The sequence below is a fragment of the Arvicola amphibius genome, chromosome 4 (assembly GCF_903992535.2).
Source record: "Arvicola amphibius chromosome 4, mArvAmp1.2, whole genome shotgun sequence".
In the NCBI taxonomy this organism is placed as follows: Eukaryota; Metazoa; Chordata; class Mammalia; order Rodentia; family Cricetidae; genus Arvicola; species Arvicola amphibius.
In genome coordinates, this window is record NC_052050.1 from 104,507,464 (window position 1) to 104,534,020 (window position 26,557).

Consider the following 26,557-nt stretch of genomic DNA (forward strand, 5'->3'; position numbering starts at 1 on the left):
TATGTTTCCCACAGTTCCCGGCGGCGGGACCTTGCTTCCGGTCTACGTGTCCCAGGAAGAGGACTGTGTACAAGGGGTGGCGACATGGCTCCTCCGGCTCCCGGCGCGGCCTCTGGCGGCTCCGGAGATGTAGACGAGCTGTTCGACGTGAAGAACGCTTTCTATATCGGCAGCTACCAGCAGTGCATCAACGAGGCGCAGCGAGTGAAGGTGGGCGGCGGGCGGGGTTTCTTCCGGCGAGCGCTGCGACTCTGGGCGGACGCGGTTTTTCTTACAGTGAGGGCTTCTTTTGAATTTGCTGTGTTAATGGAGGCTGACCTTGAAGTCGTGCTCCTTCAGTTTCCACCTCTCCAGTGCTGGGATGACAGGCTCAGCCCGTGCTCCCAGTTCCCTAAATTCTGTTTGTTAATTGCCCGAGTTGATCTGAAGTCAGGGTCCTGGTGAGGTGACAGGTTGCGCCACTCCCTCACTTTTCACCTCTTACTGTTTCCCTTTGTCTTCCCCTCCCCCTTTTTGTTTTTTGTTTTCTTTTTTTCCGAGAAAGGATTTCTTATTGTTTAGGTCTGGCTGTCCTCGAACTCACTCTGTGTCTTGGAAGTCACAGAGATCCACCTACATCTGCTTCCCAAGTGCTGGGATTAAAGGTGTGTGCCACCACCGCCCGGATTTTAATGTCTAAAACCAGGCACATCTTCTGTCCCACTACTTGGGAGGCAGAGGCAGGACCAGCCTGCTCTACATGGGGAGTTCTAGGCAAACCCTATCTTAAGCAATAATAGGCCAGGCGTGGCAATACATACCTTTAATCCCAACATTTGGGACGAAGAAGCAGGCTGATTTCTGAGTTTGAGGCCAGCCTGGTCTACATAATGAGTTCTGGACAGCAGGGGTACACAGAGAAACCTATCTTGAACTGTCCCCCCAAAGAAAAGTATAGTTATAAAAGGAAGACAGGGTCTCCTTTAGCCCATAGCTGTCCTCAGACTCCCCGTGTTCCTGATGCTCCAGAGTGCTAGGGTCGCAGTTATGCCCAACCGTGCCCAGTCATGCAGTACTGAGGATGGAAACCGCAGCCCTGAGGCAAGTGCTCTACCAGCTGAGTCCCAGTCCCAGCTCTGAAAGAGGAGAACTGCGTCCATCATCAGCTAGGCTGCTGATGAGGTCACCCAGTCACTCCTGAGCTCAGTGGAAGACAGTTGATAGACCGCCAAGCTTTCTAGGTACATTAGCCTTGGTGACAGAGGCAGAGCAGGCAGTCATAAAATGACAGGAGCAGGAGTTACAGAAAGTGGTATTCTTAGGCATGGCTCTTCTGAGTGTGAAAACAGCTGGCGTTCCAGGTTTGGGCAGTAAGGGCCTGGGGGCGTGGCTCCAGCAGAGAGCTTGGAGCATGATTCTTACCAGGCTGACTTCTCAGATTTGGTAGGCTCTGCCGTGTTCAGGTTTTCCACTTCCTAAGGACTTCCAGTGGTTATGCATTTGCTGATGACTTTCTAAGCTTCTAGAAGGTTCTCTCTAGTCCCTGGCTTTTCGTCATCTCAGAACAGCAGATGTAGGTTCCTCTCGTCCTTAGAACAGCTTTGTTCCCTCTCCTGTCACTTTCCTCTTTGTCTCTGCTCTTAAGGAGGACGTGTGTGGTTAGTTCCTGATTCTGGACTTCTGGACTCTGAATTCAGGTCAGTGGCCCAGCAAGCCATCTTAATGATTCTTTGAATACAGTGTCTTTCTTCCTTTCTTTCCTTATTTCTTTAGGTATTTTGGAGGACAGGCAACTTTCCTGTGCCTGTCTTTCTTCCTCTGTGGGTGTCCCTGCCCAGGACTCACTGTGGCCCTGTTACCTCTCTCTCCTTTTCCCTTTCCACACCTGCTGTCTGCCCTCAGCAGCCCCATCTCAGACACCAGCCATCCACACTTCTCACCTGGGGAACCTCAGGATGTCTTGTAGTTCAGCCGTGTCCTTCAGCTGAGTTCCCAGGACACCATCAGCAGCCCTTCTAGAACCTCTAAACCGCAGGTGGCCTATCACACATCTGCACTAGGGAGGCACTAGGATTGTAGGTAGCTTGAGGCTGGCCTCTCCCTGCATCAGCTTCAGGCCCCGTGAGAGCTGCTAACTGCTAGACAGATGTGGTGATCAGGACTCCTCAGGTTGTGTGGGCCCAGCCACTCCAGAGGCTGAGGCAGGATGATCAATAGAAGCCACCCTGGGTTCTGTCTAAAATAAATGTATGTGCCCGCTCCCCACAGGAATGGCCTAGTCTAAGTGCCAAAAACTTGAATGGGTCTAGTCTCTAGCCTCTGTCTGTTTCTGTCTCTCTTCCTCCATGTCTTAAAATGCTGGGGATAGAATACACAACCTACATACGCTTGACATTTCTGCCATCTTATGGCTCCTCAGTTCATACCTCTGGGGTTCATTCAACCACTCCCTTGCTGCAGAACATCCAGGCCTTCAGCTTCAGATAAGCCAGTAGCTCTCAGTTGCCTCACTCCTCCCAAAGCCTTCTGTCTCCTTCATAGTCAACTGCTCTACAGGCTTTGAGGGATTTGGGGAAGGCCAGAACTCTCTTCCCAGCAAAGGCTCCCTATGTTTAGAGTCCAGGCTGACCTTGAATTGAAACCGTCCTGCCTCAGCCTCCTGGGTGCTGGGATCACAGGCCCGGTCTTCAGGTCCGTCCTGCCCGCACACTTCCTGCTGTGGGGACTGGGGGACTTGGCCCTGTAAGTAGTGAAGTTGCTCTCTTGTGCATGGACGGCAGAGACTGGATTGTGGCCTTGGGTTCCCCACCTCAAAGACACCAGGAGCCAGCATTGCTGTCTCCCCAAAGATGATTCAGGGCCTCAGGCTCACCTTTATTGATGGTGCCCTTCAAGAGTCACTTATGTAGCCAAGCATGGTGCACACACCTGTCATCCCAGCATGCAGGCGGCAGAAGCAGGAAGATCCAACGGTTTAAGGTTGTTTTTTTTTTTTTTTTTTTTGGTTTTTCGAGACAGGGTTTCCCTGTAGTTTCTAGAGCCTGTCCTGGAACTAGCTCTTGTAGACCAGGCTGGCCTCGAACTCAGAGATCCGCCTGCCTCTGCCTCCCGAGTGCTGGGATTAAAGGCGTGCGCCACCACCGCCCGGCTTAAGGTTGTTTTTAGATACATCATGAGTTTGAAGCCAGCCTGGTTTACCTGGACCCAGAAAAGCTCCCGAGATGATAAAGTCAAAGTCCAGCTGAGCTGTGTGCAGGGTTTGTAGGCACCCAGATGGGCTAGGGCACGCAGCGGCTGGCGGAGCCATAGCGGTACAGCACGCTGTTATGCTTGGATGGTGGTGCAGCCTCTTGGTTATATGGTTGAGATAGCAGGTTTTCATACTGTGCACCCTCTGTGGAGTGGAGGTGCCCATGGGGTTCTGGGTCTCCTGGATTCCAGTGGAGGCTCACAACTAGTTAGACTTGGTACTCCCTGAAGCTGCCCTGCAGCACCCCTGTCTCTGCCCATGTCCCCACAGCTGTCCAGTCCCGAGAGAGAAGTGGAGAGGGATGTCTTCCTGTACAGAGCATACATCGCACAGGTGAGCGTGGGCCAGGCCTTGGCAGGGGCACAAAGCAGTCTGCAGGGAAGCTGCAAGCAGCCATGCCAGGGGCCTGTCAGGACTCTTCCTCAGGGAAAGGGTGTGTGCGAGTGGGTGGAGGACAACTTGCTGCACCCCATTCTCTCCATCCATTGTGTGGGTCCTGAGAATTGAACTTAGGTCATCAGGCTTGCCGGCCATCTCGTATAACCCAGGCTGGCCTTGAACTCACTGTGTAGCCCACGATGATCTTGCTCCTATTCCCACTACCTCCCCCTGCCACTGTGCCTGGCTTCATTGCCTACCAATGAGGTGTATTTTCACATTCAAAAAGAAACCCCAAGCTGTGTCAAGTGGCACAGGCCTGTCACCCCAGCACTTCAGAGGCAGAAGTTCAGGGTTTAGGGTAGCCTTGGCTACACGTCAAGACCCTGCTCAAAAATACATATTTCTGTGATCTCTGTGAGAAGCTCTTCTCACTCTGGCCAGGGCAGGTGGGTGTTCAGGAGTGGTACTTGAAATCCCACTGCTTCAGCACAGGATTGTGCTGCCAGCCCCTCCTGTTCCTCAGTCCTCTCTGTGTGTGTCGGGGAAGAGCCGCGTGACTCTCCACACACACATCTGCAGCACTTGGAAAGGCTGAGAGCAACCTGGGTGAGAAAGACTACAGCAAAGGACAGAGTGGCTCCAGCAGTAGCCATAGGTGTCAGGAGGGAAGGGGACGCCTGCTGTCCCGCACTGCTGACATTGTGTTCTCAGCTACAGCAGTGGGGCATGGTGTGACAGGTGAGGGGCACCTGGTAATCGTGACACTGCTGGTGTGGGCAGTGTGTTGGTAATGCTGGCAGTGGGCGGAAGGACTGATGTGCACCTGTGACCGTAGAGGAAGTATGGCGTGGTCCTGGACGAGATCAAGCCCTCCTCGGCCCCGGAGCTCCAGGCTGTGCGCATGTTTGCTGACTACCTTGCCACTGAGAACCGGAGGTGAGGCCTTGTAGGGGCAGGTGTCTGGCACCAGATAGCCAGGGCCAGGATCTGCAGAGGGAGGGTGAGGTGTCCCCTCTTCCTCCATTTCCCTCACCTGTCGGTGGAGGTGGGGATGGTTCTGCTGCCCAGCACTTTGCAGGCCTGGGGGCCTGGCTGCGTGCTTAGCCTGCACATGGCCTTGGCTTCCACTCCTAGCACAGAAAAGGGTGTGGGGGCTCTGGGAACAGTTCACCGGCCCTCTCCCAGAGTCTTAGACCCAGCCTAGGAGGGGAACCAAGAATACTGTCCCTTTATAGCAGCTGGGCTGGCACACCCCAGGTAGAGTCTGTCCTGCCTGCTTCACACATACCCAGGCTTGCCGTGCTCAACACAAGACCCTGGCACAAAGGTCTTTGAAATTCCACTCCTCAGAGGTTGACAACTTCTGATCCAGTTTTCTCAGCTGTTACATGCAACCCCCAGCAGGCCTGGAGTGCCCCTTCCCACCTCAGCTTGTTTGCCGTCTGCATAAGAATGTGAGACTCGGCATCAAATGGGCAGTAGAGATGGACCAGGCCACTCTGCTGTTTGTTGGCATGCACCCTGGGCTGGCACCTCCCCAGCGCTCCTGAAGAAAGGGATCCCTCACAGTCCCAGGGCTGAGGCCAACTCCTGCCTTAGCCTCTCTGAGCAGTAGCATCTTGCAGGGATGCCATTGTGGTGGAGCTGGACCGTGAGATGAGCAGGAGTGTGGACGTGACCAATACCACCTTCCTGCTCATGGCTGCCTCTGTCTACTTCCATGACCAGAATCCAGATGCAGCCCTGCGCGCCCTGCATCAGGGTGACAGCCTCGAGTGGTAAGTGGCCTGCAGCCTGCTTCCCTCTGGCTTTTCTGAGACAGGGTCCCACTGGGGCCCAGTCCAGCCGCAGCTCCGACAGCTTGGTCTCTGATGTCCGCACGTGTGCTCCTTGGGCACTCACGCGTGCACACACACACACATAAAAATAAGATATAGAGAAAGAGGGGGGTGATCTGAAGGATCCCAGAGGGAGGGGTAAGACAGGAATATAATCAAAATATGTTTCATACATGCATGAATTGTCCAAGAAAAATTTAAAATTATTAAAAAAATGTAAACAAAGCAAGAAAAAGGGGCAAACAGGCACATATCTAAAATGCCAGCTCCTGGAAAGCTAGGGGAGATGGGTTGAGGCTTTTTGTCTTTATATATTTTATTTGGGCACAGGTTTCCTGTACCACAGTGCATGTGTTCTGTAGACCAGTGGACACTTTGGGAGTTGGTTTGTCCACCGTGTGGGTCCTGGGGATCGACTGGAGTCACCAGGCTCAGTGGCAGTGCTCACCTTCTGAGTCATAGGGTTTTGAGGCCAACCTGGGCAACGTGGCAAGAGAGCATGCTTCAAGTGGGTGGAGCCTGTCGTGCCAGCACTTGTGGGTAGAGGAAGGAGGATCTGAGTTCAAGGTCATGCCTAGCTAATCTCAATCAAAACAAGGGCGGATGATGAAAGCTTCCGTCTTGGAGTGGGAGGGAAAGTAAATAGGAGAACACAGTTGGCTGCCACTGGGCCTGAGATCCGTTCCTGTCTAGATGGAAATCACCTGTCTCCCCAGGAGCTGAGAGGGAGGCTGATGAGGAGCAGGTGACAGTGCTGTGCTCCAAAAGTCTGGCCCCTGCAGAGCCCCAGAGAGACTCCAGGCCCCTGTGAGCTCACTAGCAAAAGTGGGGGTGTCAGTCTTGGCAGCCCAGGCACCTGCTGACCACTCTGTTCTCTGCTTTGTCCATAGCACGGCCATGACAGTTCAGATCCTCCTCAAGCTGGACAGGCTGGACCTAGCCCGGTGAGCCACAGCCTCAGCTTCCCTGAGGCTTCTCCTTATCTCTGCTCCACACAAGTGACACACCGTCCTTTACCTAGCTCTCCCTGGGAAGGGGCAAGGCTGGGGATAGGGATACGGGTGCTCCGCCCGTTTCCCTCTGAAGCTGGGCTGTGAGTGGAGACTGTCCTGCTGGGGGTGGGGGTCTCCGCATAGGCGTGGGTTGATGCTGAGGTGGAATAGCAGCTCCGGAGCGTGTGGGAAGCCTGGAACTTGCTCTAGTGCCACACAGCTGAGCTCTCAGCGCAGACCATCTCTCTGGGTTCCTCACCTTGTGGGGCAGCAGGTGGGCGGCCACGTCTAGTCCGTGTCAGGTAGACACAGTCTGGCAGGAGAGTGTGCCAGGGTCTGTCCCCGGGCCACTCAGCACCTTGTCTGTCTCCTGTGCCCTAGGAAGGAGCTGAAGAGGATGCAGGACCAAGATGAGGATGCCACCTCACCCAGCTAGCCACTGCCTGGGTCAACCTGGCTGTGGTAAGCCCACAGGTGTCTGTTGATCTCTTCATGCCACACCTGCAGCCGAGCGGCAGAGCCGGTGACTCCTGGAGGAAGTGCTCCAGGCTGGGCATCCGCAGCCCACACTGCCTTGCCTCCTGGCAGCTGCACCATTGCAGTTCCTGGACTTACCCTCCTTTCCTGAGCTCCTTTGTCCACAGACCTCTACAGGGAGCCCAGGCCTCTGGCCTCACACGGCTTTCTGGAAGTTTGCTTATTTATTTTCAGCTTGGGTTTTTTGTTTTTTTGTTTTTTTTCTGGGACTGGCATGAAATGCAGGGCCTTACTCATGCTTGGCAAGGTGCTGTACCACTGTGCTATACCCAAGCCGTGTTTTATTTATTTAAATTTAGCTTTGAGGGATTTTGTGTTCTACTGTGTTTTGTTTTTGTTGTTTTGTTTTTGTTTTTTAGTTTTTTGTTGTTCTTGTTTTTTGGCTTGGTTTGGTTTTTTGAGACAGGGTTTCAATGTTTAGCTCTGGCTGTCCTGGAACTCACTTTGTAGACCAGACTGGCCTCGAACTCACAGAGATGCACCTGCCTCTACCTCCCTCCCAAGTGCTGGGATTAAAGGTGTGTGCCTGTTGTTTTGCTGTGTATGTGAGACTTAAGTCTCACATAGCCCAGGCTGGCCTCAAATTTTGCCATGTGGTTGAGGTTGGTTTTGAACTCCTAATCTCCCTGCTCCATCACCCTAGTGTGCCCTCCCCATGCATGATCATCTTCCTGCCCTTTTAAAAGATGGATTTGTCCCAGCACTTGGGAGGCAGAGGCAGGCAGATCTCTTGAGTTTGAGGCGAACCTGACTTGAGCGAGTTTCAGAACAGCCAGGGCTACACAGAGAAACCCTAGCTTGAAAAACCAAACAAAAAAAGTAGAAAGTGCTGGTAGCTGCTCACCTATCTTCAGCTCTCTGACCTTTTTCAACGTTAATTTTGAAGGCCAGTGTGGTCTACAGAGAGTTCAGGACAGCTAGAACCACACAGAGAAACTCTGTCTTGAAGAAGGAAAAGACAGAGAGAAAAGGAAAAACAAAAATTAACATTTCACAAGGGTGCTCATGGTGCAGAGCTGCGTTCATACACATGTGTTTGGGGCGGGGCGTGTGCACGGGGAGATGGAGCTGGTCTTTAGGTCTGCCAGCAGCTTTTACCTGCTGAATTGTCCCCCAGCCCAAGGCTTGCAGTGTGTCCTCCTGTGACAGGCCTCAGGGTAGCTGGGGTGATAGACCAGCACTGACAGCCCTTGCTGATTTGAGACCCAGTGTCACTGTGTCCTAGGTTGTCCTTCAACCCTTGGGTTCGAGTCACCTCATTTCAGCTTCCTGAGGCTCTGTCTGCACAGCTGTCTCAGCTTTATTTTCATAGCCTCCTCCCTGCCTTTCTGCTAGTGTTAAACTACGTAATGAACAACGGGACAACTCTGGCCAGGTAGTCACAGGGCGGACACCAATCCCTGGAAAACCTTTTCCACAGCATCCAGCAGTGGTTAGAGCCAGGCAGTCTGGCAGGGAGGGACTCTTGAGATGCCCCATGCATGTCTCATACCCTCTATACAGTGTTCTCTGCAGGGAGGGTCCCCACAGAGCTACTCACCTTGAGCTGTGTCTTGGAGCTTGCAGAGGTGACACAAGTGTCCCCACAGGGTGGTGAGAAGCTGCAAGAAGCCTACTACATCTTCCAGGAGCTGGCTGACAAGTGCTCACCCACGCTGCTGCTGCTCAATGGCCAGGCAGCCTGTCACTCAGCACAGGGGCCGCTGGGACAACTGCCGAGGGTGTGCTGCAGGAGGCTCTGGACAAGGTGGGTGGGGCATCCAAGCCACCTGTCATCTACTATACCCCAAATAAGTGAAAACCTCAGTCATAACTGGTCACAAGATCGAAGCCTTGGTGGACTGATTAATGGCCACACATGCTCTCCAGCCCCGCTGACCCCTCTGACCCCTCTGATGCCCGCTGTGAGGGTCTCCGGGGTAATGTGTCACCAAGTTCACTTGGGAGCTTTTCAAATCCTGGAAATCTTTGTTCCTTAGTGTCAGGTGCTGAGGTGACTGGCCTTACTTGAAATTAAAGAGGCATTGCTGGGGGGTGGTGGCGCACGTCTTTAATCCCAGCACTTGGGAGGCAGAGGCAGGAGGATCTCTGAGTTTGAGAACAGCCTGGTCTACTGAGTGAGTTCTAGGACAGCCAGGGCTACACAGAGAAACCCTGTCTTGGGAAAAACAAAACAATAAAAGAGACCTCCCCAGTAGACTTTAGGGCCAGGGGCTTTGGGCTGAGGATCCCTGAGCTGTCCTCAGTAGCGCATGGGTGTTGCTCAGGGGCAGAGCCCTCACCTCATGCACAAGGCTCTGAAATGTGATAAGGAAAGACTAAGTGTGTAAGGTCTGTCACCACAGCACTACAACAGGAGGATGGTCAGTTTGAGACTCTGTTCCACACGCTCAGAAACCACAACCAAGAAGATCATGTGCGGAGTTGAACCCCACAGGGGACTCCTGCTCTCTTGGTTTTTGAGACAGGGTTTCTCCGTAGTTTGGAGCCTGTCCTGGAACTAGCTCTGTAGACCAGGCTGGCTTGAACTCACAGAGACCCGTCTGCCTCTGCTTCCCGAGTGCTAGGGTTAAAGGTGTGCCCCACCACGCCTGGCTGGCTTTGGGGACTTTTAGGTACAGGTGCACTGTTGTGGAACTTGGCAGCTGGTTGGCTCCCGTCTGCATACCCCCTATGCCCTCCCCTGAGCTGGCCTCCCATCCCTGCCCAGGTGGAGAACGAGAGGGGGCATCACAATTAACTAGCAGCTCTATGGAGCGCAGGTGAACTTGGTGCCCCCAAAACTGGGAGGGCAGACTCGGGCTAAGCTGAGCTGGAGGGCATGGGGAAGGACTCTGGGACAGCCTGACCCCACCCCACCTTCCCTACAGTGGCTTTCTGGCCCCAGACAGATGTTGGTTTATGGGTTCAGGGCCTGGGTTTGCTAGCTGTCTGTCCCCTGTCTGTTTACAGGACAGTGGCCATCCCGAGACCCTCATCAACCTCATCGTTCTGTCCCAGCACCTAGGCAAGCCCCCTGAGGTAAGCTGTAGTATGGGGACAGGTAGAGACCAGGGGGCACTGTCCGGTTAGGGCAGCTTTCTGCTTAGGGCCTGCTGAGCCCTGAGCCGTCTGCATCTGTTTGCCGTCCCAGCTGAGGATACACAGCTGTGCTCAGTGCTGGATGGTCAGGGCTGGGCTGGAGCTGTCTAGGTCTAGATCCTAGAACCTGTGGGTTGTGACCCCTTGGTGGCCGAGCAACCCTTTCACAGCGGCCTCAGATACTTCATAGCTGAAGCTGAATTGCAGTTATGGGAACTGTATTAAAGGATTGCATCATTAGGACCACTGCTCTAGAGTGTAGGGCATGTTAGCTCACAGTGCTTCATCAGCTCTTCCCCAGTGTGTCCCACCCCATCCTGGTCACTCCTTCCCTGGGGCCTCGTTCCACACCTGAGGCTAGCCCAGCAGCAGTACGATGTGCTACCTGGCTCTGGGTTGGGGTCCCTCCCTTGCCCCCACCCTTCTTGGCAGGGCAGAGTGACTTTTGGACCCACTCCATACTCCTCAGGTGACAAACCGGTACCTGTCGCAGCTGAAGGACGCACACAGGACCCATCCCTTCATCAAGGAGTACCATGCCAAGGTGAGCAGCGCAGTTGCTCCTAGGGATGGGGATGTCCTGATGGCCGCAGGCTGAGTTGTCTCATGCGTGGCCTCTGCTCTCCCACTGCAGGAGAACGATTTTGATCGCCTTGCTCTACAGTATGCACCCAGTGCCTGACGATGCCCCTGGTGACCCCAACGGTGTGCCAGTGTTATCCTCACTTCCTTGTCTGCCAATAAAGTCTGTCTATCTTCTCTTTGCCTGATACTTGCCCAGCACTCACTACAGCCACTCTGATAGGAGTGTGGGACCGGGACTTGGAGGAGGGAGTCCCAGCATCCCACCTCACTCTGGCCTGCGGGGTGCCTCACCATGGCTCCCTCTCCTTCCCCTGTCCCTGTCTTCAGACCAGCCCTACAAGCATCCGCAGGTAGTCTCAGTCAGCGTGCAGGAACCAGGTCCAGGCCCATCAGGAAGCTATCATGATGGATGTTGAGATTCAAACTGAGATTTCTCAGGGCTGCCACTGTGCACAACACAATTGGTCACTGGCAGGACCCTCAGCCAAGATTGAGACTGTGCTGGCTCCGTCACTAAGCAGAGACAGTGAGGAGCGTCTGACCGGGTGGGGTCCAGCTGGACAGGGAGAAGGAAGGCTAAATAGGGCTGCCAGCGGGGGGCAGGGCTCTGTTGGGCTGTGTGCCTCAGGCTAGACTACAGAGGGGTAGGGCTCTGTTGGGCTGTGTGCCTCAGGCTAGACTACAGAGGGGCGGGGCTCTGTTGGGCTGCGTGCCTCAGGCTAGACTCCAGAGGACACACGTTCCAGTGGCAGACAGCAGAAAGGACCCCCGAGCTGGGCCTGGGCTTCTAGTCCTGCTGTGACCTCACCTCATCTGCTGGGGAGGAGATAAGATGTTTGGCTTTCAGGCTGGTATCTTTATCTGCCTTGGGGTTTAGCCACCACAGATGCCACCGCAAGGCATCCACTGACACCTGGCCCTGTGGCAGGAGGAGACGGGCATCATTATTGGCCCAGTATGGGCTCCATTAGGGGTCCAGCAGCCTTAGCACTGAGCCTTGGTGCCTGTTGAAGTGTCTGCCCAGAAGCCCTGGTCCCAGGCTGAGCAGGCTTCTTTCCCTTACAGATGGGTGCTGCATTTACCGGATGGCATAGAGATTGCCAGGAGGAACCGGGAAGGGCCCCCGGTCCCTAGCCTGTCACCTGACAACTCAGGAGCGAGTACAGGAACCCTCTCCCACGTGGTCTATATCAAGAATGTTGAGTGCTGTGGGCACTCCTAGGGAGAGGTGGGAGGATCAGGAGTTCAAAGCCAACCTCAACTACTTGGTGAGTCCTGTCTCAGCAGAAGGAGGCTGTGAGAGAGGGCTCAGTGCAGTGCCTTCCCCAAGAGCATGAGAGCCCAGGTTGGGATCCCCAGCACCCACATAGCCAATAGGAGTGGCTCATGTCTGTAACCTCAGGGTTGGGAGCTGGGTGTGGAAGATGAGGCTCCCTAGGGCTCACTGGCCACCTGGACTAGCTTGATTAATGAGTCCTAAGTCAGTGAGAGATCCTGCCTCCAAAAATAGAGAGCAGGGGTTGGAGAGGTGGGTCAGTGGTTCAGAGCACCGACTGCTCCTGGGGAGGATCCAGGTTCAGTTCCCAACCTGTGCAGGGATCAGAGGACTTGACTGGAGCTCTGATCCTAGCAGCAATGGCCATCCAGTCCACAACAGCGGGAACCTCATCTCCAGGGGCTCTATACCTTCGGAACCTAGACCTATGCGGCAGGTGCACACACAGACACAGGTCACAGTTTTTAAATGGTGGAGAAAGATAGTAGACATCTATCTCTGACCTCCTAAATGATAACTTGGCATGTGAGTACATGCACCACGTGTACCTGTGCACAAGGCTGAGGACGTGGCGCCATTGGTGGACAAACCATGCATGGTGGTGCACAACTGCCTTCCAGGCACTCAGAGGCTGAAGCAGGAGAATCAGGAGTTCAAGGCCATCATCAGCTGCACCTTGAGACCCTGTCAAGGCTTGTCTTGGTGGCTTTGTCCCTAGCCCTTCTCCAAGTGATTCCCTCCCTAACAGCCGCAGTCTACCAGTGAGCCTCTATGCGACTGGGGCAGGCTCCAGAGCTGGCTGGAACCACAGAAACAGGAGCCCAACGGATGGAGGGTGGGTCAGGACACAAGCATGGGCAGATTTTTGGAGGAGGGAGTTGTCTCATTGCATTTATTTATTTGTGTAAGTAGGTGGAGGCGAGAGGATAATTTGCTAGACTCGTCTGTCCTCACCTTCAGGACATTAATTTGGTGGCAGGCCCCTCACACCTGCTGAGCCATCTTGACTGCAGAAGAGCCCCAGGATTGTCGCAGACTTGAGCAGAGGACAGATCACCCAGAGCTTGGGAACCACTAGGTCCCACAACAGGAGAGCAGGAGGACTGGTGCCCGGCATCCGGAGGGGCGGGGCCTGGGTCGGCCACGCCCCCGCTTTTGCACTGGCGGGGGCCTGCGCGCCCCCGGCCTGGCTGCAGCGCGTGACGCGGGGGCGCGCTGCGGTTCAGAAGCGTGCAGGCGGCGGCGGCGGGCGAGCTGGTGGCATGGCGGCTGCGACAACGACCACCGGGCTTGAGACACCAGAGCCCATGCCTAGCTACGCGCAGATGTTGCAACGAAGCTGGGCCTCGGTGCTGGCAGCGGCACGGGGCTGCGGGGACTGCGGCTGGGGACTCGCACTTCGCGGCCTGGCGGAGCACGCGCACCTGGCTGCCCCGGAGCTGCTCCTGGCCGCGCTGTGCGCTCTGGGCTGGACCGCACTGCGCTCCGTGGCCACTGCGCGCCTCTTTCGGGTCAGTGCGACCTGAGGGCCCTTGTGAACTGCATGCAGGAGAGTGAGTGGGGCCGCTACTCATGTATCCCTATGTCCGTAGTGGCCGCTGGAAAAAGGGGGGCCTGGGTTTGGATATTGGGACCTCAGAGGCTATCCCGAGACCCTTTGAAACAGGGTGGGGTGGGTGGTGCGGGGGTGTCACTGAACTGGGGTAACATTTTGATGGATTGGGAATCCCATGTGGCATGGGGTGTTATGGATGCAAGGAAACTAGATCCACACCCTATCTATCAGTTTCGATAGAATCTAGGGCAATCCGCTTGGTACAGCATCTATGCTGTTGCGGAACCAAGGATCAACCTTCTGAAAACCGACCTGGGGACCAGGGAGCCCAGATCCTGTACCGGGAGGCTTCCAGGTGCCCAGAGGTCACCTGAGCCGTGCGTCACTGGGAGCTGCTGTGTCTACACGTATCTGTGCAGTCGATGCCCCGCCCCTGTCTGGAGTGCCCACCACCCCCGAATCAGGGATGGCACAGACCTGTGTATCAAGGGCCGTACGGAGGGGCTCAACCTTGGGAATGACCCTGTCTATGTCTTCAGTGTTGGATTCTGCCGCCCCCATGGGGCGATGGTCAAAATGCTGTTTCTGGAGACTGAAGAGGCCACCGCCCAGGTCTGAAGAATGACCCTGGTAGTGATGGCATTGGCACCTGACCCTATTCTTCACTCCTCCTTGGGGGGCGATCTCTGTGGCATTTGGGCCAGTACCATGGTGGATACTCCCCAGAGGGCTAGCTGGGGACATCTCGCCCCTATCTGACTGGAAGTGGCAGAGGGTGTGGGGACAGAGAGCTTTGTGCCAACAATGGGACCTTTCTCTGCTGGCAGGAAGAGGTCAAGATAGGGTGTTGTTCAGCTCCAGAGCCCACCCTGTCTGTTGTTAACCAATGGAGGGAGCGACCTCAGCCCCCAACTGCTGAAGAGAGGGGAGGCAAGAATGAGGAGGGCCTACCCGCAGGGCAGCCCTGGTCCCCATCTGCCTTGGCTACTGTGCTCTCCCGGTGCCCAGCTGGGATGCTGGAGGCCCTTGAGGCTGCCTGAGGCCACCCCACTTCCACCCTCCACCCTCCTCCTCCCCTAGAAACAGGCAGAGGGGCTGTCCCAGTCTCCAAGCTCAACTTGGCAGCAGCCTGGTTGCTAGGGGTTACGAGAGCTGGGCTCTGGCTGTCTCCATGACAACTGCTGGGTGCTCTGGGTTCCTCTGGCCCCTTCAGCCTTGGGAGGAAGGGGGCTGGGTTTGGCCCACAGTGCTGGAGCTCCTGGGGCCTTCCTGGACTCTAGCTGGCCCATTCCAACCCATTTTTGTAGTTCTGAGACAGTGTCACTCTGAAGCCAGGCTGCTCAAATTCACAGCAGTCTTCCTGCCTCAGCCTCCCAAGCTGGGATATAGGCATACACCACTGACCTGTGACGTCTCATGTCCCCCAAATCAGCTTGCCTCCCACTTTCCCGTCCAACACCGTCACAGCCTTTGGTCCCCAGCTTTCCCTCCCAGGCTCCCTCCTATCCTCAGTTTCTCCTGCCTTCTTTCCAATGGGGGTGGGGTCACTGTTTTCAAGTTCCCCTGTCTCCCAAGGTATTTTCCTTCAATAGCTCTTCCCCCTTTCTCCCTCCCTGAAACACCCCCATTTCCTGCTAGAACCTGAGCACCCCACCCCCAGATTCCCTAAGCTCCATTGCTTTAAGCCTGGACGGGTCAAACCTCCTCCCCCTACCCCCCTGCCACCGCCCAGCTTCCCTCTCCCAGGCCACACAGGACAGCTGGGTGCTATGTTTAGCCCTTCATAGCCACACACATGGGCTCTGGTTACCCCAGATGATATGGGCACAGGGGCCCAACTTTCTTAATGCCATTGAGACTGGCGAGTCCCTGGGCCTTGCTTTTCTCCCTTGGAGGAGCATCATGCTCCCCAAAACAACTACTACCTACTGTGTCTCCACAGCCCCTGGCCAAGCGGTGTCATCTGCAGCCTCGAGATGCTGCCAGGTTACCTGAGAGCGCCTGGAAGCTTCTTTTCTACTTGGGCTGTTGGAGCTACTGTGCCTACCTGCTCCTGGGTGCCCATTATCCTTTCTTCCATGACCCACCCTCTGTCTTCTACGGTAGGCATCCTGCAGGACCAGTGCAGAGGACTCTGCTAAAAACAATATAAAGGGGCTGGCAGGATGGCTCAGGGGGCAAAGGTGCTTATAGCCAAGCCGACAACTCAAGTTCTAGCCTTGGGACTCAGAGGAAAGCGAGAAGTGGCTTTTAAAAGTCCTTTGATCGCCACATGTACACCGTGACACGCATGTGTGCACACACACGTTCTGGACTGGCCCTAATGAGATACCTCCATGGAAGTCTTGATACCAAGACAAGGGTGGGCATAGAACCCTGGGAGCAGTGTGGTCAGAAGAGGTCCCGACCCGAGCTGGTCCTGCAGGGACCTGTGCAAAGACATGACAAGATGGCCCCATGCAGACAGCTCCTGGTTGGAGCTGGAGTTTCACAGGAGATAGATGGGATGGGAATTCGTGCATGTGAGTGTGTGCAGAGTTTGGAGGCGGGAGGGGGGCTCCTTGCTGAGGACCATAATGTGGGAATCATGGGAGCCCTGAGAGGTGACCGGGGAGAGGCTGAGAGGACTCGGGGGGCACAGCTAGGCGCTGTGGCGACTTCGTCCACAAGGAAAGCACCACACAATCGTTTTTCCTGTGTAGTCCAGAATGGCCTAACATTGGAGGCACCCTGCTCAGTGTCCTGAGTGCTGAGACTGGCCGCGCACCACTGCTCCCACGGCCATGGGAGTTTTGAATTTCAAAAGGAGTGGTATTTGCTGTTATTCAGTTTGCCTTTATGTGGGTAACTTTATGTGGGTATGATTGAATTAGAATCCTGTTTGGTCAGAGTGTTGAGAGTTTATTGGGCACCCACAAGTTTTTTGTGGGTATTTTTCTGGGGATGGAAGCAAAGTGACTCCTGCATACTGGACAGCTGGACAGCTGACCACGCGCCCACCCCTTCCCTGGGGGTGATCCTAGCTGTCCTGGTACTCTTTACTCCTGAGTCACGCCCACATCCACTCATTGGGCAATTCTAGGCTGGGGCTCTATCCCTGAACCCCAGCCCCAGGCTTAAGCAAGTGTGTGCTAGGAAGAGGTTCCCAAACCCTTCATGGGAAGGGGAGGTAGGGTCAGGGAGGTGGAGGACTGTGTTGGAGGTGACTGGCTGAAGTGTACCAAAGAGAGGCAGGGCAGGTAAAGAGCTTTGAGGGCTGGGGCTTGCTAGAGGATGAGGAGATAAATGTGCTATGAGGTGTTTTCTTTCTCTTTTTATCTCAGCATGGTGGGAACACCTGTGTGCCATAGTTTGCATGTGTGTGTGAAGGTCAGCGAACAAATAGGAGTAGTCCTCTCATCCCTCCTGTGGGGCCTGGGTGTTGGTGGCGAGCGCCTTCATCCACTGAGCCTTCCTGTGGGTCTTCTGAAAGTTTTTGTTTTTGTTTTTTTTTTTTTTTGGTTTTTCAAGACAAAGAGTTTCTCTGTGGCTTTGGAGCCTGTCCTGGAACTAGCTCTTGTAGACCAGGCTGGCCTCGAACTCACAGAGATCCGTCTGCCTCTGCCTCCTGAGTTCTGGGATTAAAGGCGTGCGCCACCACCGCCCGGCACTTCTGGGAATTTTTATACAGGGTCTCATGTAGCCTAGGGTGGTCTCAAACTTAGCTTTCTCTTGCCTCAGCCTCCAGAATGCTAGACAGAGGCCTTCTGTCCACTGTTCTGAGGGTTCTGGGGATGGAGTTCTGGTTACCAGACATTCGCAGCGGGCGAGCGTCTCTGCCCCACAAGTCCTCTTGGACTTTCTATTGAGTGGCTGCTTCTAAGCTGGGGTTGATGCAGCTGGGGACGTGGGTGTCACAAAGGCTCAGACAGAGTCAGAAGACTTGGTGGGCAGAGCACTGAGGAGCCCTTGCACTCAGCTGCAGGGGAGAGGAAGAGACACAGTGGGAGGAGAGACAGTTGTCTGAAAGGGAACAGATAGCCTGGAGACGTGGGAAGGCTGGAGAGGAGAATGGAGGCATCAGGGAGCCTCCCAGGGCGAATGTCCGGGGTCAGGCATGGCAGTAGGAGCCATATCTGTCTGGGCCCCAGCATGAGGGTGCATACTTGTTATCTCAGCACTGGGAAGACTGAGGCAGGAGGATTTCTATGAGTAGGTCTTTGGTCAGCTTGGGTTACATAAGAGATCTCCAAAAAATAAGACAAGCAAACAAAAACCAAGCAAGCAAAACGGGGCTTGGGAGTTGGTAGAGAGCTTGTCTAGAAGCAAGACGCCCTTGGTTCTGTCCAGGCATGGCGTCTCCACGGGCGGCCATCCCAGCACTCCGGAAATGGGGTGGGGGCGGGGATTGTGAATTCAAGGTCATCATTTGCTACACAGAGATTTTGAGGTGAGCTTGGCCTACATGAGACCCTTACTCAAAAACCAAACAAGACTGGTGAGGTGACCCATCCAGGAAAGGTGCTTGCTGCCAAGCTGGGGACCTGGGTTGGTCCCTGGGACCCATAGATGTAGCACGAATAATAAACAGATACTGGGTTCAAGCTGAAGATCAGAGAGGCAGAGCAGCCAAGCCGCTAGAGAGCTCTTACCTCTGCCAAGGCTGGGCAATCCTGACCTCAGCCTGACTGCAGACTGATCCCTGAGCGCCTGTCTCCTCCCGTCTTTTATTCCTCTCTAGTGCAGGCATCAAAGGTGTGCACCACCGCCGCCCACCCTCTGTGGCTAACTAGTGTGGCTGCTGGGATTAAAGTGTGCCACCACTGCCTGGCCTCTAGTGACTTCGCTCTGCACTCTGATCTTCAACCTTTACTTATTAAAACATAAGCAAAATCTCACTGTACACAGAGTGGAAGGAGAAGACCGAACATGTCCTCCCACCTCCACAGGGACCCGAGACAGGCAGGTACCACACACATTCACACAGACAGACTTCTGGCCACCCCACATTCAGAGGATACATGCTGTTGTGAGGCTGTGTTGGGAGGTCTTGGGGGACAGGCCTGAACATGACCATGAACGTGGCTCTTCCCAGACTGGAGGTCGGGCATGGCGGTGCCCTGGGACATAGCCACCGCCTACCTGCTGCAGGGGAGCTTCTACTGCCATTCCATCTACGCCACCGTGCACATGGACACCTGGCGCAAGGACTCCGTCGTCATGCTGGTGCATCACGTGGTCACCCTGCTTCTCATTGCCTCCTCCTACGCCTTCCGGTGAGGTCATCAAGAGAGTGGGCAGGCAGTATGTGCAAAGGGCCTGGGGCTGGATGGGGCCAGAGCAAGGAGGGGTCAGGAAATGGGTGTGTAAGGAGAAGAACCCAGAGACCCTTCCCTCATCTGCTGTCCACTGCCTTGGTCCTAGACCTGTGTGACACCCCTTTTAAAATTCCTTTGACATCTATTTATTTTGGAGGGTGGCATATCTATGTTGCAACTTGTGTTCTCCTGGAGTTATCAGGCTTGATGACAAGTGCCTTTACCCACTGAGCCATCTTGCTGACCCCTGTATGGCTCTTGGCCAGAATGGGTTTACTCACAGGGGATCCAGAAACAGAGGAGATCTGGTGTTCAAGGCCCACATGTATTGCCACCTTCTCAGGGGCTGAGACAGGAGGATTGCAGAGTTCTAGGCTGAGCTACAGCAGGGCTCTATCTCTAAGAGAAGAAAAACTAAGCTATGCTTCAGAGGCTGAGACAGGAGGATTTCTGTGAGTTCCAGGCCAGCAAGAGCTATAAGAGTGAGGCCTGCCAGGCGGTGGCAGCACACACCTTTAATCTCAGCACTCGAGAGGCCGAGGCAGGCGGATCTCTGTGAGTTCGAGGCCAACCTGGTCTACAGAGCTAGTTCCAGGACAGGCTCCAAAGCTACAGAGAAACCCTGTCTCAAAAAAAACAAACAAACAAAAACAACAAACAAAACAAAAAAGTGAGGCCTGATCCAGTGCAATAAAGGAGCAAAGAAATGGTCTATCACTAAGTGGCTGGAAGTCACTGCCCTCCACAGGTGCTGGCAAGCACACACACACAGACACAGAGGAAACAGTAGCGAGTACTGAAGCCACGTGTATGGGCTCCCCTGAAACTGGAGCAACTGGTGGTTGTGAGCCGCCATGTGGGCGCTGGGACCCAAACTCGAGTCCCCTTCAGGAGCAGCCAGTGCTCTTAGCCGCTGAGCCGTCCTTCCAGCCACAATGTATGTGCTGCTCTTGCCAATGACTGTGGTTCAGTTCCTGCGACATGTCGGGTTGCTCATGCTTCAGGTCTCTGCGGGTCTGCACACAGGTACACACTCAAACACAAGCAGTAATAAAAACCCACCGTGCGGCCCCGGCTCCGTAGTCCTGGTTGATTGTCCCCACCTGTAGGTACCACAACGTAGGCCTCCTCGTGTTCTTCCTGCATGACGTTAGCGACGTGCAGCTGGAATTCACCAAGCTCAACATCTACTTCAAAGCCAGGGGTGGCTCCTACCACCGCTTGCACGGGCTGGTGGCCAACCTGGGTTGCCTCAGCTTCTGCTTCTGCTGGTGAGAGGGGCGTGGCCCAGCGGGTGGGTGGGGCCAGGTAGGAGGGGCCTGGCTTGTTGGGCTGTGGGCAGGGCCAGGGAAGAGAAGGGTGTGAGAGACATGCGTGGGAGGGGCCTGTGATTGGGTTGGGTTAGTAAGGTGGTACATAGTGCCTAGAACCATACATCCAGCCAGGGCCAGGCCAGACTGGGGAGGGGCTGGTGCTTGGTGAGGTGAGTGGGGCTTGGGAAGAAATAGGGTGCTAAGCTGGGAAGGGGCGGGGCTGGCCGCAAAGAGGTGGTGGGAATGGGAAAGTGTAAGGCTGCCAGTGACAGGCAGATAAGTCAGGGAAGGGAATGCCTGCTCTTCCTTCCCCCAAGCCTACTTGACTGGCCCCTCCCTTCAGGTTCTGGTTCCGCCTCTACTGGTTCCCGCTTAAAGTTCTGTACGTCACCTGCCACTGCAGCCTGCGGTCGGTGCCGGACATCCCGTACTATTTCTTCTTCAACACGCTGCTGCTGCTCCTCACGGTCATGAACATCTACTGGTTCCTGGTGAGTCAGCCCCTTCGGGTCCTCCTCAGGCATGGAAGGGGTTTCCTTGCGACCTCCCCACCTCACGGGTGCCTTCTCCCCCACAGTACATCGTGGCCTTCGCAGCCAAGGTGCTAACTGGCCAGATGCGTGAACTGGAGGACTTGAGGGAATATGACACGCTGGAAGCTCAGACTGCCGAGTCCTGCAAAGCCGAGTGAGTGACACTGGGTCTCGGTCCCCCGAGAATGCAGGGACCCCACAGTGAAACTGCCTGAGGTGTATGCCTCGTTGTGTAGCCAGGAACGCAACATCTGGGCATGAGACAGCAGACAAGGCTTTTCAGGGTTGGGAGCTGCTAGCAAGGATGGAAGGAATGAGCAAGAGATTACACTAACCGGACTGTGACCTCCAGCCCAAAGGAGAGGGCCAAGGTTCTGTCCACCTGCCCTTTTGGTCTAGGGTTGGCTCAGCAGGTTCAGGACATGCAGCACCTCTGAGACAACATGAAGAGAGTGGGCATTGAGCAAGCAAGGGTAGGAGGCTGTAGAAGGTTCCAGAAGGTACAAACCAGCCAGGCCCTGGGAGGCAACGAAGGAAGAGATATGAGTTAATGATTTTTGCTTTTTAAGGAATGAAGAGGAAGTTATCTATTTTTAAAGTTATGTATTCTTACGGGTTGGGGTGTGCCACAGCGGCTGCGTGGCCGTCAGAGGACAGTTGTGCTCAAGTCCCCAGGGATTGACCTCAGGTCACCAGACTTGGCTACAAGCACCTTTCCCCTACTGAGCCATCTTGTTGGCTCTAAGTTCTTTTGTTTTTAACTTTTTAAATTATTTTTTTATTTTATGTGTATGTGTACCCTGTGTGTGCAGTAGCCAAGAAGGCCAGAAGAGGGTGATCCCCAGAAGGAGTTAAAGACAGTTATGAGCCTTAATGTGGTTGCTGGGAACTGAACCCAGATCCTTTGAAAGGGCAGTAAGTTCTTTTTTTTTTTTTTTTTAAATATTTTTATGGTTTATTTAACTTTATTCTATGTGCATTGGTGTGAAGGTGTCAGATCCCCTGCAACTGGATCTTCAGATAGTTGTGAGCTGCCATGTGGGTGCTGGGAATTGAACCCAGGTCCTCTGGAAGAGCAGTCAGTGCTCTTAACCACTGAGCCATATCCCCGGGCAGTCAGTTCTTAACTAGCCTCTGAGTCTCCCTCTTCAGTGGTCCTCACCTTTCCCAATGCTGCAACCCTTTAATACAGTTCCTTGTGTTGTGGTGACCGCAACCTTAAAATTGTTTTAGTTGCTACTTCATAACTGTAATTTTGCTACTGTTATAAATTTTGAAGTAAATAAGGGACATGTGGCCCCTGTGAAGGGTCGCTAGACCCCCGAAGGTGTCATGACCCTATGTGACCTCTGCGAAAGGTCACTCGACCCCCAAAGATGTCATGACCCACAGGTTGAGAGCCGCTGCTTAAGGAAGGCCCTGCCCCTAAGTTGTTCTTTTAAAATGATTTGTGCATTTAATTTGCTTGGATGACTGTTTCTCTGCATGTGTGCCAGTTCTCTACCTGCACACCTGACTCCCACAGGGGGGAGAGGAGGGTGTCCAATCTCCTGGAATTGGAGTTACAGACAGTTGTGAGCTGCCATGTAGGTGCTGGGACTCAAACCTGAGTCTTCTGGAAGAGCATGGACCTAAATTCTTGAAAAAGTAATGGAGTTGAGTTGAGCCTGAAGACATCCACTCCGGGGCTGAGGCAGAAAGATCCCCTCAGTTCCAGCACAGTTTCAACTGCAGAAGGACCTGTTTTAAAGAAAAGACCTAGACAAATAAGTAGACACATTTTAGTTCCATCCAAATCTGTGGCTACAGAGAGTGTTGAGGACAGAGCTAGCACCAGGGCAGAGTGAGCGCCCTAGATTGCTTCCTATGGCTGTGATGAAATGTTGACCTAAAGCCACGGGGGAGGAGGGAGAGGTGGCTCCCACATCCCAGTCCCAGCTGGCTTGCTCCCCATTGCTCATGCAGCCTGCTTTCTGACCACTTGTCCAAGGGTGGAGCCACCCACAGTGGACTGGGAGACCTCACACCAATCATACATCAGGAAACCACGCCACAGGCTCCACAGACAGGTCACTGTGATGGAGGCCCTATTCTCAGTTGAGGCTCTCTCGTTCCAACGACCCCAGTTTGTGTCAATTGACCTTGCCAACCTGACAAACACATCAGTAGTAAACCATAATCTCTCCCCAAGATCTCATGTTGATGTTACAGCATAAAACACAGTCCAACTTTTAGAAGACCCACAGTCTTTAGAAATTCCATTACTTAGTAAGCATGGTGGCACACACTTTAATTCCGGCACTTGGAAAGCAGAGGCAGGCAGATCTCTGAGTTTAAATTCAGCCTGGTCTACAGAGTGAGTCCCAGGTCTTATAAGTCTTATAGTGAGACCCTGTCTCAGAAAACAAACAAAAATTCTGTCACTTAAAAGTCCAACCACTCTGGGGCTGGAGAAATGGCTCAGCAGTTGAAAGCACTGGCTGCTCTTCCAGAGAACCCGGGCTTAAGTCCCAGCATCCTCTTGGCAGCTCACAACTGTCTGTGACTCTAGTTCCAGGGAATCTGGCACCCTCACACCAATGCACACAAAATGAAATTAAATTAATTTAGTTTTAAATAAATTATTTAGTGTTTTTTTTAGTTCAACCACTCTTTAAATTATCCAAACTGTGGCTCCCGTAAAACTAGAAATAAATTAAACATTTTTTACTCCAGACACAAACAAAGCAAACAACCAAATTCCTACAGTGTACCTCAGTGTCCCAATCTGGGATTCCCTCACAACCTGGGCTTTGAAGGGCTTGCCACACGCAGTATGTCTCAGCTCATGTTGGTTGTGCTCCTCACTACTCCGCTCCCATGGCCTTAGACATGGCGGGTTCTCTGCCTTCAACTGTGGCCTCTTATCAGCTGCTGCCCATGGCCCCTTCATGCCTACAAACCCGGTGCCACACGGGAGGTGACCCCCTCTGGACCACAGCTTCTGTGTCCTGACCCTGAGGAAAGACTTGCAGGAAGACTTCACCGCCATGATGCCGGTCCCCATTACAGCTCACCAGAAACTGCTAATCTTGCTGGGCAAGAATCAGACCACTAACAACTTTGGAGCCAAATCTGAAGCAAACTTTATTAAGTACCATCCAGGACAATGGCCATTGACCAGGCCCATACTGGGGGTTCCCAGAGAAGAGTCGCAAATCATGGTAGTTGGATGCACATACAGGCAGACCCCACACGGCTACATGCTTGAGGGAAGCACACATCCTGATGGACAGCCTGCCTGTCATGAGCGGCACAGCCTGTGCAGTTGGGACAACCAACCTTGTTCACGGAAGTGAGGACACATGCCCCCCCCCCCCCCCCCCCCCGTGTCCCAGAAGGTTATCTGTCCTTGGCAAGTGGGAGTCCCAGGTCAGAGGCATCTGTTTTACGGATCTCTCAGCACAGTAATTAGAACCTAAGACATGGCTTTAGCTCTCACACAGCCTCACAGCCATGGCTCAAAAGATTTCACGTCAGCTCTAATAGAGTCGCCGCTTCCTTCTACAGGAAGCGGCGGGGCTGCTTCCCGCCACCCGGCCGCCGGCTAGCTTTACACTCGAAATAATTACACGGAAACTGTATTATTTTAAAACACTGCCTGGCCGATAGTTTCAGCCTCTTATTGGCTAATTCTCACATCTTCCTTTAACCCATATTTAGTAATCTGTGTAGCACCACGAGGTGTGGCTTACCAGGAGAGATCTTAACCTGCGTCCATCTCAGAGAGGAGAAGCATGGAGACTCACTATGGTGACTCCCTGAAGCATCTCCCCTCTCTTTCCCAGAATTCTGTTCTGTCTACTCCACCTACCTAATTTTCTGTCTCTTAAAGGGCCAAGGCAGTTTTCTTTATTAATTAACCAATGAAAGTAACACACAGACACTCCTCCATCAGCTTCCTAACCCTCTGTCATGGTGGAAGTGATGGCAGCAAGCCCTATGGTAGCCAGAACAGAAAGCTGGGGTTCACACCCTCAACTCCACAGAGCAAACTTCACAGTGGGTGAGGCCTAAAGATCTCAAAGACTTCCTTCTGAAAAGCTGCACTTTTTGTGTGTGTGTGTGTGTGTGTGTGTGTGTGTGTGTATGGTTTTTGGATAGGGTTCCTCTGTGTAGCCCTGGCTGTCCTGGAACTCACTGTGTAGACCAGGCTGGCCTTGAACTCTGCCTCTTGAGTGTTGGGACTAAAGGTGTGCACCACCACCGTTTGGTAAATCCTCCCAGACAGCGCCACTAGCTGAGGAGCCTGTGGGACACATTCTCACTGTAAGCACCATATCTATCAAGAGGCCTGGCACTTGTGTGAAGTCTGCCAGGGCTGTGACTTCAGCCGAGGAAGAGGACTGACTGAGCCCACAGGTGGAAGCTAGTTTGTCTTGTTCTGATGTAGGCAAAACCTCAAAATCAAAGTGGAAGCCAGGTGGTGGTGCACACCTTTAATCCCAGGCCTCAGGAGGCAGAGGCAGGCGGATCTCTAGAAGTTCCAGGCCAGCCTGGTCTACAGAGCGAGTTCCAGGACAGGATCCATAGCTACTAAGAAATCCTATCTCGAAAAACCAAAACCAAACAAACAAAAAATCCAAGTGGAACAGCTTGCCTGGGAGTGTCACACTGAGGATCAGTGATTACAGCTCAAACTGGTGTTTTTGTTAAATGGGATTCAGGGTGGGGTTGCATGTGCTAAGACATAGGGGTCTGTTGGGAGTCTCATTTGGGGTGTGTTAAGTGTAACCTTTAATGTGGGCTGTGAGGTCTCTGAAGACATGGTAGAGTATATTGAGGATGCTTCTAGAACCTTCCAGAAGCTTCTACAAGGCTTAAGAGGGAGAGTCAAACAAGTCGGAAACCAGGAAGGGCTGCAGAACTCATATGTAGAGAAATGTTTGGAAATGCAGCTCCCAGGGTACTGGGCCTCTGGAGACACCTGCAGTGCCTCACGCAGGAAGTTGTGGTACATTCCAAGAGCACAGACTGCACAGAGGGGAACACCAGGAGGGGAAGGGCAGAAACCGCTGGGATAGTCCCTTCTTGAGGAAACCTCAGTCTGGTCAGAACTCCTCCTGCAAGAATTGCTTAGGCATCAGGCTGCCATTCTGTGAGAGTCAGAAAGAATGAAACTTAACTGTATAAATTTAAAAAAAACTCTAGCGCCTAGCTTGGTGGGCCAGGCCTCTAGTCATTCCAGCATGGGGGAAGCAGAGGTAAGTGATCTCCATGAGTTTGAGGCCAACCTGCTCTACAAAGGGAGTTCCAGGCTAGCTGTGGCCACAGAAAGGGACCCTATCTCAAAGAAAGAAAAAAAAAAGGCTAAAACTCCCCATAACTGGGTCTTGGGAACAGCTCGGCTATAGAGCTCATGCCCAGTGTGGCCAAGGTCTGCCTTCCATCCCAGCACTGGTGAACCCCCAAACCTTTCTCAGAAATTTTGAATATTCTAAAGGGCGTTTGGGAGTACGGCAGGCACACAGGACCGCAGCAGGAATCGTCTGAGTTGGAGACAGGGAACAAACCTCGCAGCGCGGCTTGGCAGGAACCCTGACCAATTCTACCTGGGAGGAAGAGGGGCCCCGCGGAGGTGGAAGTAGGGGAAGGGAAGATACTCAACAGGGAGAGGGAAACATGTGATTCCCAAACTAATCTGTTCTGACTTCCGGTCCCCAGGAAGCCGCTGAGGAATGGCCTGGTGAAGGACAAGCTCTTCTGAGTCCCCGTCCTCAATTCTGCCACCCAGGACTCCCTCCCATCCTACCTGGGAGACTGACCCCGCCCCTGGAGACTCCGCCCAGTGCCTGGAGATCTGCTCCCAAACTTGGGGAGCTGGCCCCGCCTTTGGAGGCAAGGCCTTGCTCCCAGGACGCCGGCCCCACCCTAAAATGCAGGATGAGATTCTTCTCCAGG

General features: G+C 53.8%; 2 protein-coding genes across 2 annotated transcripts; both read left to right on the forward strand.

Annotated features, from left to right (window-relative positions):
* The first annotated feature begins 36 nt into the window (after window positions 1-36).
* Cope (COPI coat complex subunit epsilon) lies at window positions 37-10,817 on the forward strand. Its single transcript, XM_038327675.2, is given in 12 exon segments — window positions 37-210; window positions 3,500-3,562; window positions 4,446-4,546; window positions 5,236-5,388; window positions 6,339-6,392; window positions 6,822-6,862; window positions 6,865-6,902; window positions 8,567-8,677; window positions 8,680-8,724; window positions 9,930-9,998; window positions 10,528-10,602; window positions 10,693-10,817. Coding segments are annotated over 12 exon segments (924 nt in total). The 5' UTR covers window positions 37-84; the 3' UTR covers window positions 10,741-10,817.
* A 2,339-nt stretch (window positions 10,818-13,156) lies between these two features.
* On the forward strand, window positions 13,157-26,459 carry Cers1 (ceramide synthase 1). The gene is made up of 7 exons (XM_038324678.1): window positions 13,157-13,430; window positions 15,417-15,576; window positions 18,549-18,729; window positions 19,881-20,042; window positions 20,428-20,575; window positions 20,662-20,771; window positions 26,321-26,459. Exons 1-7 carry the CDS (start codon window positions 13,182-13,184, stop codon window positions 26,361-26,363), a joined length of 1,053 nt encoding a protein of 350 aa, XP_038180606.1. The 5' UTR covers window positions 13,157-13,181; the 3' UTR covers window positions 26,364-26,459.
* Window positions 26,460-26,557: the final 98 nt, after the last annotated feature.

Excerpts from the sequence above, each read along its gene's own strand:
- Cers1 (XM_038324678.1), top strand. The coding sequence starts at position 13,182 with ATGGCGGCTGCGACAACGACCACCGGGCTTGAGACACCAGAGCCCATG. Across the intron at positions 13,431-15,416 it reads CCACTGCGCGCCTCTTTCGG|CCCCTGGCCAAGCGGTGTCA; the intron begins GTCAGTGCGACC and ends GTGTCTCCACAG. Across the intron at positions 18,730-19,880 it reads GCCTCCTCCTACGCCTTCCG|GTACCACAACGTAGGCCTCC; the intron begins GTGAGGTCATCA and ends CCCCACCTGTAG.